General features: G+C 36.1%; 1 protein-coding gene across 3 annotated transcripts in view; it reads left to right on the forward strand.

Moving 5' to 3' along the window:
* The window catches only part of LOC138306576 (protein DOP1A-like), a 64,370-nt gene that overhangs the window by 3,799 nt on the left and 47,749 nt on the right, over nt 1-12,822 (forward strand). For all 3 annotated transcript variants that reach the window (XM_069247016.1, XM_069247028.1, XM_069247022.1), the window contains exons 5-13: nt 16-846; nt 1,202-1,387; nt 1,611-2,415; nt 2,806-3,077; nt 3,165-3,317; nt 3,847-3,950; nt 4,144-4,296; nt 4,575-6,425; nt 6,717-6,924. In XM_069247016.1, the coding sequence (XP_069103117.1) occupies nt 16-846; nt 1,202-1,387; nt 1,611-2,415; nt 2,806-3,077; nt 3,165-3,317; nt 3,847-3,950; nt 4,144-4,296; nt 4,575-6,425; nt 6,717-6,924 (4,563 nt within the window). The remainder of the gene's footprint in view (nt 1-15; nt 847-1,201; nt 1,388-1,610; nt 2,416-2,805; nt 3,078-3,164; nt 3,318-3,846; nt 3,951-4,143; nt 4,297-4,574; nt 6,426-6,716; nt 6,925-12,822) is intronic.

The raw sequence follows: 12,822 nt of genomic DNA on the forward strand, positions 1-12,822 counted from the left end.
TTGATTTGTTTCCAGGTAGAGGCTATCTGCAGTACCGCCCAGGACTCTATTGTACTAGTACAGAGGATACTGTTGGATTTCCTACTGCTGGCATTTCCCATGCGGAATGGGCAACTCACAAAACCGGACATGGCCAAAATTGTAAAATCTGTCATTAATGTAGTGTTACGTAGAGATATGTCCCTCAACCGGCGTCTGTATGCCTGGTTACTTGGCACTGGGGCTAACAATACTGGTAACATGAGTCGACAGACAACAGACAAAGCATCACGTAAGGACAGCGTCACCAGCGAGGTGGACCTGTTGTACTTCCACACCTACTCCAAAGATCTCCTCATACAGGCGCTGAAACAGAAACTCTCCGATGACTCTAGTGACGACGAAAATCTCATTGGCAAACACTCGGGAAAGGCAGCAGTGTTAAAACCTTTTAGGATATTAATGAGTCTGTTGGATAAACCTGAAATAGGTCCAGTGATTTTAGAAAGTGTTCTTCTGTCAGTGTTTCAGTGTCTGTACAGAGAAACAGGACAACTGCATTCCAAGTATAAAACTGATTCAGGAACAGATGGCATAACAAGTGATGATAAACAGACAAAAAGTCCTGTAACCACCGAGTCTAAGACATATGGAGAACTTATCAAGACTGCTAACTTATTGTTTGGGACATTTGAACCCTATTTTATTTGGGACTTTATTGCTCGGATGTTTGAAGAATCATGTCAGCAGATGTCGAGTAATGATGGGCAGCTTCTGTCACGTCAGAGGTCTGTGATGGATAGTGATATCCCATCCCTAACAGAACTTTGTACACTGGTCAACTATCTCCTGGAAGTTATATCACTGGTAATTATATAGATTGTGACCCTATATCTAGTTTTAAGTAGATCACAAATGGAGTTTCAGACATTCTTGCTATTAATTTACTGAACAATGGTTATAGTTTGGTACTATTCAAAACTTCAAAGAATATAACAAGATTTGCTGCAGATTGATAAATCTCTTGAGTGATTTAAACTAATGGATTCTGAATGAGGTCAGATTTATGGAACATTTATTAGACCTGCTATAAACATGCCTACAATTTCCTTAATCTATACAGTAACTGTTTAGATTTGCTGTAAAGGCTCATGGTGATTTTACTTCTATTATACATGTATAATGGTGACTGTTCATGATGATCATATTTGTTTTATTTTAGGAAACCTTTCTGGAGACTCAGACGGAGCACCTACCGGACCTGCTGTATAGACTCACAACGACCTTGACCTGCCACTGTACCAAGATCAAAGAGAAGGATATCAGGTGTACTCTACAGTTGTGTATCAAGTTACTGGCTAAGGTACAGCCCTCGATGGATGTCCTGGATTCGGCCAGCACTGATGGAGTAAGTGTGATCACATTGTCTAACGATGGCCATTCACTTAAATAGATATAAATCACATTTATTGTAAAGATCTCTTCCTTTTCAATATCAAACAATTAATGATTTCGGAAAAAAACATCCTGAGGATTAATTTTGATATTATAGACCTACATAAACATTGTTCACTCATGTTTAAAAACAATTTCTTAATATTGCTCTTAGTGTTTCTTATTTGATATTTCAGGTTTTTGATGGACACAGTATGAACAGTCTTCCTTTTCATAATGAGTATTTGGATGATCACAGAAAGTTACCAACATCTGAAGCACAAAGCAACAAAGATGTTTCCGATATCAATGAAAATGGAATAATTAAAAATGGTTTTGTAGACCCTACAGCAGAAACAAAACCAAATTGTGTCACAAACAATACCACAGAACCAAAGGATATCACAGACAAAAGCAATGTGAAAGAAAATGGACACATACTACCAATAAATGGTGATGCTAATGTAGCAATAAATGGAAAACCAGAAACACCCGAAAATGGAGATATTCAGACATATGCAAAGACAGAAGACACAAATATACAGACATCTGCAAAGATAGAAGATGAGGGAAATAATAAGACCAAATCTGAACCAACAGAAAATGGATTGGATTCCAATCCTATTTCCAATCACAGTAAATTGAATTCCTCGGTTGGAAATCCAGCGAAGAATTCCTCTACAACTATGATGCAATCCTGTATTGAATGTTACAAAAACTTTTTCCACACCTATATAACACAGAAGATTGTTGAGAATCCCAGTCTCATCACGACCTGTATCAATCGTTTGAGCAGGTCAACTGAGTACATGGGACAGTATGAGGATGACATTGGTCTAGATAGCGATTCATTAGAGGACCAGGCCCCGATTAATGCTGCACACCTACAAGAAGAGACCCTACAAACATTTGACTGTGCCTGTCGTCTCTTATTGGATTTTACCAGCTTTCCAATCTTTTGTACAGATTTCAACAAAATTTTCCAGCGTTCTTTCAACGGAGGTACAATTTTCATGTTTATTAAGAGTATAGTGTTATAATATAATTGTATATACAATTTATTCTTATATACACAATTTATTAATTCAATTTTTGCTACTTTTAAGCTATGAAAAATTCATATCATGCATAATGTAAAAGTATAGGAGACACAAATTATTAGAATTACCTTGTTTAGTTGGTACATGTATGTAACGGATAATAAGCAATTGCTTTTGATGAGAAATGTACCGGTATACCATTTTCCAAACTTTACATAAGATATATAGCTTTCTAACTGCTGTTGTAATCACTGTATAATTTTTCTACACAATTGTCATGCTTCAATTTCCTGGTCCATCATAAAGAGGTATTCAATGTTTATGACACTGTATGTCATTTTCCATATTCCAGGTGAAAGTGTAACCCTTCCCATGTGGCTGCAGGACTTACTTGCCTGTGGCTGTTTTGTGGAGAGTTTCGAGGTACAATCTGCTGCTATAGCAACCATGATTGACTTGATCATTGTTGCCAAGACGATCCAGTCAGAAAGTGAGAACAAAGTCGATGTAGGTCGAGAAAGGTCAAAGTCTGTGAGTGAAGGAAGTCCAGTGTCGGTTGTAATCATGCCGGCCCTACTCCCCATCCATCTCAAATACCTTGGAGAGAAAACCACGTTTTACAAGGTGGGTAGTGAAGTGTTGGTATACTGGAAACTATTTTTTGCTTATTATTTCTATATATTTTATTTGTTTATTGTTTGTATGTTACAGAGAGTGGCTCATATTTTGTGGGGGTACCTGGACGAGACCACCCCCTCCCATCACCAGCAGACTGTACAGCTGTTTCACCATCTACACCAGGTCACCCCAGACAGCTGGGTGTGTGAGGATGTCATCGGACACGCACTCATCTCAGAGGATGAAGTGAGTTGCCTCCCTTAATCTATGACTAGAAGTCAAGAAAAGCTATGTCTCTTTATTTATCTCTCTGAATGATGTTATTAGTTATCATGGCCTGTATCTTTCATAATGATGCCTGTAGTTGTCAGGGTCAGTTCTCTCCCTTAGAAAACATATATTTTTAACTGATAATTACCTCCCTTTAGTGATGTGTGTAGTCAGTCATGTTTCATAGTTATCAGAGTAAGTTGTCTCCCTTGGTAATATATTTATATGCATGATACATAATGTAAGAAAAGATCAAGATATCTACTTGTAGCCATTTTGAACATCTTATACAGGTTTGTTGTACAGCCAAAAGTTGATTAGGACCTTGGTGTTTTTTTAGTTGTCGAAGTATTTCTATAATAATTTTGTTGTACTTGAACATGAGATGTAGTGTAACATTTGTCCAGGACCAACAAAACACTTCAAGTCCAACAGAGACTGCAAGTTGTTTTAAGTGAAGTTGAGGAAAATATAAAGTAATAGTATTTTAATTTATGATTTATAGGTTGAACGTATTGGAGCGTTTAAGAAGCTAACTGTTCTGTGGCACCTGACAAGGGACAGCCGGTCAGACCCCAACCCTGGACAGCCTCCCCGTACATTTGACAGGTAAGATCCTAGATAGCATTGATTTACAGACACATATGTTGAAAGGGTTAAATCATTAAATCCTCCAGATCCCAAAAATACTCATTTTCGAGGGTAAGTATATTTTGTTCTGATTAAGTGCAATTTGCTCACCAATCTGACCACTGACTTATGTATAATAAGGCAGATGACATGATCTAACTTTGTTGTAAAGGTCAATGATGGTGCTCCTGGACAGTCTGAAGGAGGAGATGAGTGCGACCAAAACCATAGCGACCACTTGGCTGACACACGTGATACAGCGCGGGGACATCTGTCGGGTCCTGAATCCTCTCCTCACCATGCTGTTACACCCAGATACTGCTCGGTAAGGCACAAACATAGCTCTGATACTTGTAATTACAACACTGTACCTTTTAAGGCCGCTGTTGTCAGATAATGGGTTTTGATATATTTTAATGTAATGTTATGTGGGTGTTAAATAAGCCATGCTACCTCTGGAAGTTCTTGTTTTCATTGATTGATAGAAAATCTAGTTTGACGATGAATATCATGAATAGGAAATAAAACTTAATCGAATGTATAAAAAGACTTCATTTCAGTGCAAACATACTTTAACATGTATCTTTTTCTGCTGTATTTCAGAATCTCTGTGCAACATATCAATGTCCACAAGCCTAAGAAAGTTCATTTGTCAGAGGAAGATGATAGCCCAGAATCTCAGATCTACGCAATTAGTAGTGAGGGCGGTAATATTATCTACCACGTGAACACAGCCAACAAGCCCATATCTGCTAACCACGATGTAAAATCACACACTCTCACCTCAGTGGACAACCAGGGTTCTGCTACCACGTCTCAAACTCGCCACCAACAGGACATGCACTTTGATCGTGTAAGGCCCAGTGATCTCAGTCTGTGTATTAATCCATTCGGATCAGAGAGTAGTCTGGATCGACTAGTGTTTGAAGGCTATGAGACGCCCACAAAAGAAGTAAATCTAGTTGGAGCTACACGTTTAGATCGTGAAACTTGTGCTAAGGAAGGTATATTCTTTGATGCAAATGAAAATGGGTCGCAAAGCTGTTCTGAAACTAGCCAACAGGAGGACAGCTCATCATTAAGTGGTTCTGAGAACATGATTAATGATATTCTCACTGAAGTTCTCAATAGAGTTGTCCCCCCTTCTCTGGAGAGTTCAGTTCCCAATGAAAATGATGATGAAGAAATTGATGAGGATTTCGTACTGGAAGACTTAGATGCTACCAATCCAAAAGTGGTAGATGCTACAGGAGTGTTGCGACCACGGCTGCCAAGTGTTTCTTCCAAGACTAGTAGTGTTATAGAGGATCATGATATCCTCAATACTGTGGACAATAGGGGCATGGATATAGATTCTCCAACAGAAAGTGAACAGGACATAACAAATACCAAGCCATCACGTCATGGTAGGGAAAGAAATTTTCAAGACGTTCATCCTTTACACATGCATATGTTATTATATACACAGAAGTATGACTACAAACGAACGCTTTACGCATTAACCACATTGAAATCAATGCTTGTGACTTGTCCTAGACTTGTGGTCACTGCTTTAGTCACTACAAGTATAAGTGCCACAAGGACACCACAGTTAGCCAAGCTTCAACTTTTACTGGCGCGGCACAGGAAGTCTGTTTTTGGAAAGAACTTTTTTGGTGATCTGCCTCCAGAAGTGATGTCAAGCTACCGTAGCAACATGTATATTGAAGTCATCATTTCTGTTTGTTTGTATTTTGTGAGAAGCTATTTCCCAAACCTAATGATTAGCAAACTTTCTCATGGTGAGTTGCTAGGCAATAAAGAGGTTCATATCATAGCAACAGAAGTGCTAATGTTACTGATGTCTGAGCTGATAGTGATAATGAAAGAGAGCGGGAAAAGCTTTGTCTCTTACATCAAAGATCTCCTTGTCCGTTGTAAGGTACAGAAAGCCCTGCTACACTGTTGCCTTGCCTCTGTGTATAACTTTGGGAAGAAAGACAAAACTGTAAAGTCTAAAATTACTGAAGGCATCATAAAGTTCAATGAGGAAGAACTTGATCCATCCGTGAACGAGACATTCCAGATCCGTCTTTTGAACCTGATGTTGGTTCTCATCATGTTGGAAGGAAACATAGAAAAAGTCTTCTCTGATGTGTCAGAAAGTTCTGCAACAGTGACTCCTTTGACTGATCAGTGGGAACGTCCTCGGATAAACTTCCAGCAGTCATTACTCCACGCCCGGTTCATGGGTTCACTTCCAATAGTGCAACAGCGTATGTTTCTCTCCTGTGTTCTTAGTGCCATGAAACAGTCACACATGCGCCACATGCACCGTCACTGGGTTGCTATGGTGACGTCTGGTCTTCCGTTTATGAGTAAAGCCCTGTCCAGCATTGTAATGAATGTGGTATCCCAGCTGTGTCGTAACATTGAAACAGTGGCCACCAGATATGAGGATGACAGAAAAAAGAGGTAAAGGTCACGTTACATAAATTGTTTGATTAGCTTTATGCAACGTTTCTGTTTGACCCAATTCAGCTATTTATTATAAAGATAGTAAAAATTGTGAATTTGAAGTGTTTAATATGGCACACTTTCAAATGACTAGTTTTCTATCTTTTTTATGTTAGCATTATTCATCATTTTAATATTTTATTTCATAGTTCTTTACATGTCACATATAGGTCGACAGATCACATTCAAATTGGAAGAGATTAATTATGATATAGGAGTTACATTATTTGTCGATTATTTGTTAAATAGAGGACATGAGAGGATGCCTCCTGACCACTTACTGACCATCCTAGAGGGGATGACCACTATCTGCCACTACTGTCTGCTGGACAATGCTTCTCCTGTGTCCATTGGCCTGCCAGCTCCCACAAGTATCAACATCACCACGGAGACGGGCAGTGCAGGGCAAATCTTCACAAACCTCATCAATGTCTTCAACCCTATAGGCAATAGCAGGGTAAGTATACACCTATTACAGTGTATATGATAACGTTTTAGTATGTAACCATATACTAGGCAATAGCAGGGTAAGAATACACCTATTACAGTGTATATGATAACGTTTAGTATGTAACCATATACTAGGCAATAGCAGGGTAAGTATACACCTATTACAGTGTATGATAACGTTTAGTATGTAACCATATACTAGGCAATAGCAGGGTAAGTATACACCTATTACAGTGTATATGATAATGTTTAGTATGAAACAATATACTAGGCAATAGCAGGGGAAGTATACACCTATTACAGTGTATATGATAACGTTTAGTATGTAACCATATACTAGTCAATAGCAGGGTAAGTATACACCTATTACAGTGTATATGATAACGTTTATTATGTAACCATATACTGGGCAATAGCAGGGTAAGTATTCACCTATTACAGTGTATGATAACGTTTAGTATGTAACCATATACTAGTCAATAGCAGGGTAAGTATACACCTATTACAGTGTATATGATAACGTTTAGTATGTAACCATATACTAGTCAATAGCAGGGTAAGTATACACCTATTACAGTGTATATGATAACGTTTAGTATGTAACCATATAGGCAATAGCAGGGTTAGTATACACCTATTACAGTTTATATGATAACGTTTTAGTATGTAACCATATAGGCAATAGCAGGGTAAGTATACACCTATTACAGTGTATGATAACGTTTAGTATGTAACCATATAGGCAATAGCAGGGTAAGTATACACCTATCACAGTGTATGATAACGTTTAGTATGTAACCATATACTAGTCAATAGCAGGGTAAGTATACACCTATTACAGTGTATATGATAACGTTTAGTATGTAACCATATACTAGTCAATAGCAGGGTAAGTATACACCTATTACAGTGTATGATAACGTTTAGTATGTAACCATATACTAGGCAATAGCAGGGTAAGTATACACCTATTACAGTGTATGATAACGTTTAGTATGTAACCATATACTAGTCAATAGCAGGGTAAGTATACACCTATTACAGTGTATGATAACGTTTAGTATGTAACCATATACTAGGCAATAGCAGGGTAAGTATACACCTATTACAGTGTATATGATAACGTTTAGTATGTAACCATATACTAGTCAATAGCAGGGTAAGTATACACCTATTACAGTGTATGATAACGTTTAGTATGTAACCATATACTAGCAATAGCAGGGTAAGTATACACCTATAACGTTTAGTATGTAACATATACATAGGCAATAAGGATAGTATAACCTATTCATCAGTGTATGATAACGTTTAGTATGTAACCATATACTAGTCAATAGCAGGGTAAGTATACACCTATTACAGTGTATATGATAACGTTTAGTATGTAACCATATACTAGTCAATAGCAGGGTAAGTATACACCTATTACAGTGTATGATAACGTTTAGTATGTAACCATATACTAGTCAATAGCAGGGTAAGTATACACCTATTACAGTGTATGATAACGTTTAGTATGTAACCATATACTAGGCAATAGCAGGGTAAGTATACACCTATTATAGTGTATGATAATGTTTAGTATGTAACCATATACTAGGCAATAGCAGGATAAGTATACACCTATCACAGTGTATGATAAAGTTTAGTATGTAACCATATACTAGGTAATAGCAGGGTAAGTATACACCTATTACAGTGTATATGATAACGTTTAGTATGTAACCATATACTAGGCAATAGCAGGGTAAGTATACACCTATTACAGTGTATATGATAACGTTTAGTATGTAACCATAATAGTCAATAGCAGGGTAAGTATACACCTATTACAGTGTATATGTAGTTTAGTATGTAACCATATACTAGTCAATAGCAGGGTAAGTATACACCTATTACAGTGTATGATAACGTTTAGTATGTAACCATATACTAGTCAATAGCAGGGTAAGTATACACCTATTACAGTGTATATGATAACGTTTAGTATGTAACCATATACTAGTCAATAGCAGGGTAAGTATACACCTATTACAGTGTATATGATAACGTTTAGTATGTAACCATATACTAGGCAATAGCAGGGTAAGTATACACCTATTACCAGTGATATGATAACGTTTAGTATGTAACCATATACTAGTCAATAGCAGGGTAAGTATACACCTATTACAGTGTATATGATAACGTTTAGTATGTAACCATATACTAGTCAATAGCAGGGTAAGTATACACCTATCACAGTGTATATGATAACGTTTAGTATGTAACCATATACTAGTCAATAGCAGGGTAAGTATACACCTATTACAGTGTATATGATAACGTTTAGTATGTAACCATATACTAGTCAATAGCAGGGTAAGTATACACCTATCACAGTGTATATGATAACGTTTAGTATGTAACCATATACTAGTCAATAGCAGGGTAAGTATACACCTATTACAGTGTATATGATAACGTTTAGTATGTAACCATATACTAGTCAATAGCAGGGTAAGTATACACCTATTACAGTGTATATGATAACGTTTAGTATGTAACCATATACTAGTCAATAGCAGGGTAAGTATACACCTATTACAGTGTATATGATAACGTTTAGTATGTAACCATATACTAGTCAATAGCAGGGTAAGTATACACCTATTACAGTGTATATGATAACGTTTAGTATGTAACCATATACTAGTCAATAGCAGGGTAAGTATACACCTATCACAGTGTATATGATAACGTTTAGTATGTAACCATATACTAGTCAATAGCAGGGTAAGTATACACCTATTACAGTGTATATGATAACGTTTAGTATGTAACCATATACTAGTCAATAGCAGGGTAAGTATACACCTATCACAGTGTATATGATAACGTTTAGTATGTAACCATATACTAGTCAATAGCAGGGTAAGTATACACCTATTACAGTGTATATGATAACGTTTAGTATGTAACCATATACTAGTCAATAGCAGGGTAAGTATACACCTATTACAGTGTATATGATAACGTTTAGTATGTAACCATATACTAGTCAATAGCAGGGTAAGTATACACCTATTACAGTGTATATGATAACGTTTAGTATGTAACCATATACTAGTCAATAGCAGGGTAAGTATACACCTATTACAGTGTATATGATAACGTTTAGTATGTAACCATATACTAGTCAATAGCAGGGTAAGTATACACCTATTACAGTGTATGATAACGTTTAGTATGTAACCATATACTAGTCAATAGCAGGGTAAGTATACACCTATTACAGTGTATATGATAACGTTTAGTATGTAACCATATACTAGTCAATAGCAGGGTAAGTATACACCTATTACAGTGTATATGATAACGTTTAGTATGTAACCATATACTAGTCAATAGCAGGGTAAGTATACACCTATCACAGTGTATATGATAACGTTTAGTATGTAACCATATACTAGTCAATAGCAGGGTAAGTATACACCTATTACAGTGTATATGATAACGTTTAGTATGTAACCATATACTAGTCAATAGCAGGGTAAGTATACACCTATTACAGTGTATATGATAACGTTTAGTATGTAACCATATACTAGTCAATAGCAGGGTAAGTATACACCTATTACAGTGTATGATAACGTTTAGTATGTAACCATATACTAGTCAATAGCAGGGTAAGTATTCACCTATTACAGTGTATATGATAACGTTTAGTATGTAACCATATACTAGGCAATAGCAGTTTAAGTATACACCAATTACAGTGTATGATAACGTTTAGTATGTAACCATATACTAGGCAATAGCAGGGTAAGTATACACCTATTACAGTGTATATGATAACGTTTAGTATGTAACCATATACTAGTCAATAGCAGGGTAAGTATACACCTATTACAGTGTATGATAACGTTTAGTATGAACCATATACTAGGCAATAGCAGGGGAAGTATACACCTATTACAGTGTATGATAACGTTTAGTATGTAACCATATACTAGTCAATAGCAGGGTAAGTATACACCTATTACAGTGTATGATAACGTTTAGTATGTAACCATATACTAGTCAATAGCAGGGTAAGTATACGCCTATTACAGTGTATATGATAACGTTTAGTATGTAACCATATACTAGGCAATAGCAGTTTAAGTATACACCTATTACAGTGTATGATAACGTTTAGTATGTAACCATATACTAGGCAATAGCAGGGTAAGTATTCACCTATTACAGTGTATATGATAACGTTTAGTATGTAACCATATACTAGGCAATAGCAGGGTAAGTATACACCTATTACAGTGTATGATAACGTTTAGTATGTAACCATATACTAGTCAATAGCAGGGTAAGTATACACATATTACAGTGTATGATAATGTTTAGTATGTAACCATATACTAGTCAATAGCAGGGTAAGTATACACCTATTACTGTGTATATGATAACGTTTAGTATGTAACCATATACTAGTCAATAGCAGGGTAAGTATACACCTATCACAGTGTATATGATAACGTTTAGTATGTAACCATATACTAGTCAATAGCAGGGTAAGTATACACCTATTACAGTGTATGATAACGTTTAGTATGTAACCATATACTAGGCAATAGCAGGGTAAGTATTCACCTATTACAGTGTATATGATAACGTTTAGTATGTAACCATATACTAGGCAATAGCAGGGTAAGTATACACCTATTACAGTGTATATGATAATGTTTAGTATGTAACCATATACTAGGCAATAGCAGGGTAAGTATACACCTATTACAGTGTATGATAACGTTTAGTATGTAACCATATACTAGGCAATAGCAGGGTAAGTATACACCTATTACAGTGTATATGATAACGTTTAGTATGTAACCATATACTAGGCAATAGCAGGGTAAGTATTCACCTATTACAGTGTATATGATAACGTTTAGTATGTAACCATATACTAGGCAATAGCAGGGTAAGTATACACCTATTACAGTGTATGATAACGTTTAGTATGTAACCATATACTAGGCAATAGCAGGGTAAGTATTCACCTATCACAGTGTATATGATAACGTTTAGTATGTAACCATATACTAGGCAATAGCAGGGTAAGTATTCACCTATCACAGTGTATATGATAACGTTTAGTATGTAACCATATACTAGGCAATAGCAGGGTAAGTATTCACCTATTACAGTGTATATGATAACACAGTGTATATGATAACGTTTAGTATGTAACCATATACTAGTCAATAGCAGGGTAAGTATACACCTATCACAGTGTATATGATAACGTTTAGTATGTAACCATATACTAGGCAATAGCAGGGTAAGAATACACCTATCACAGTGTATGATAACGTTTAGTATGTAACCATATAGGCAATAGCAGGGTAAGTATACACCTATTACAGTGTATGATAACGTTTAGCATGTAACCATATACTAGGCAATAGCAGGGTAAGTATACACCTATTACAGTGTATGATAACGTTTATTATGTAACCATATACTAGTCAATAGCAGGGTAAGTATACACCTATTACAGTGTATGATAACGTTTAGTATGTAACCATATAGGCAATAGCAGGGTAAGTATACACCTATCACAGTGTATATGATAACGTTTAGTATGTAACCATATACTAGGCAATAGCAGGGTAAGTATACACCTATTACAGTGTATATGATAACGTTTATTATTTAACCATATACTAGACAATAGCATGGTAGATTATAAACTGTATAACATTTATTTGTAACACTATTAGGGTAGGTACTTCACTAGTTGATAGTGGCCTTACTGGTAGGATAGGGATTCAACCAAACAAATCATACTTAATATATTAGGCAATAAGGTGGTAGATAAGTATAAGGTGGTAGATAAGTATTGATTGTAGTCATCTGTAAC

The sequence above is a fragment of the Argopecten irradians genome, chromosome 1, assembly GCF_041381155.1.
Source record: "Argopecten irradians isolate NY chromosome 1, Ai_NY, whole genome shotgun sequence".
Taxonomy (NCBI): Eukaryota; Metazoa; Mollusca; class Bivalvia; order Pectinida; family Pectinidae; genus Argopecten; species Argopecten irradians.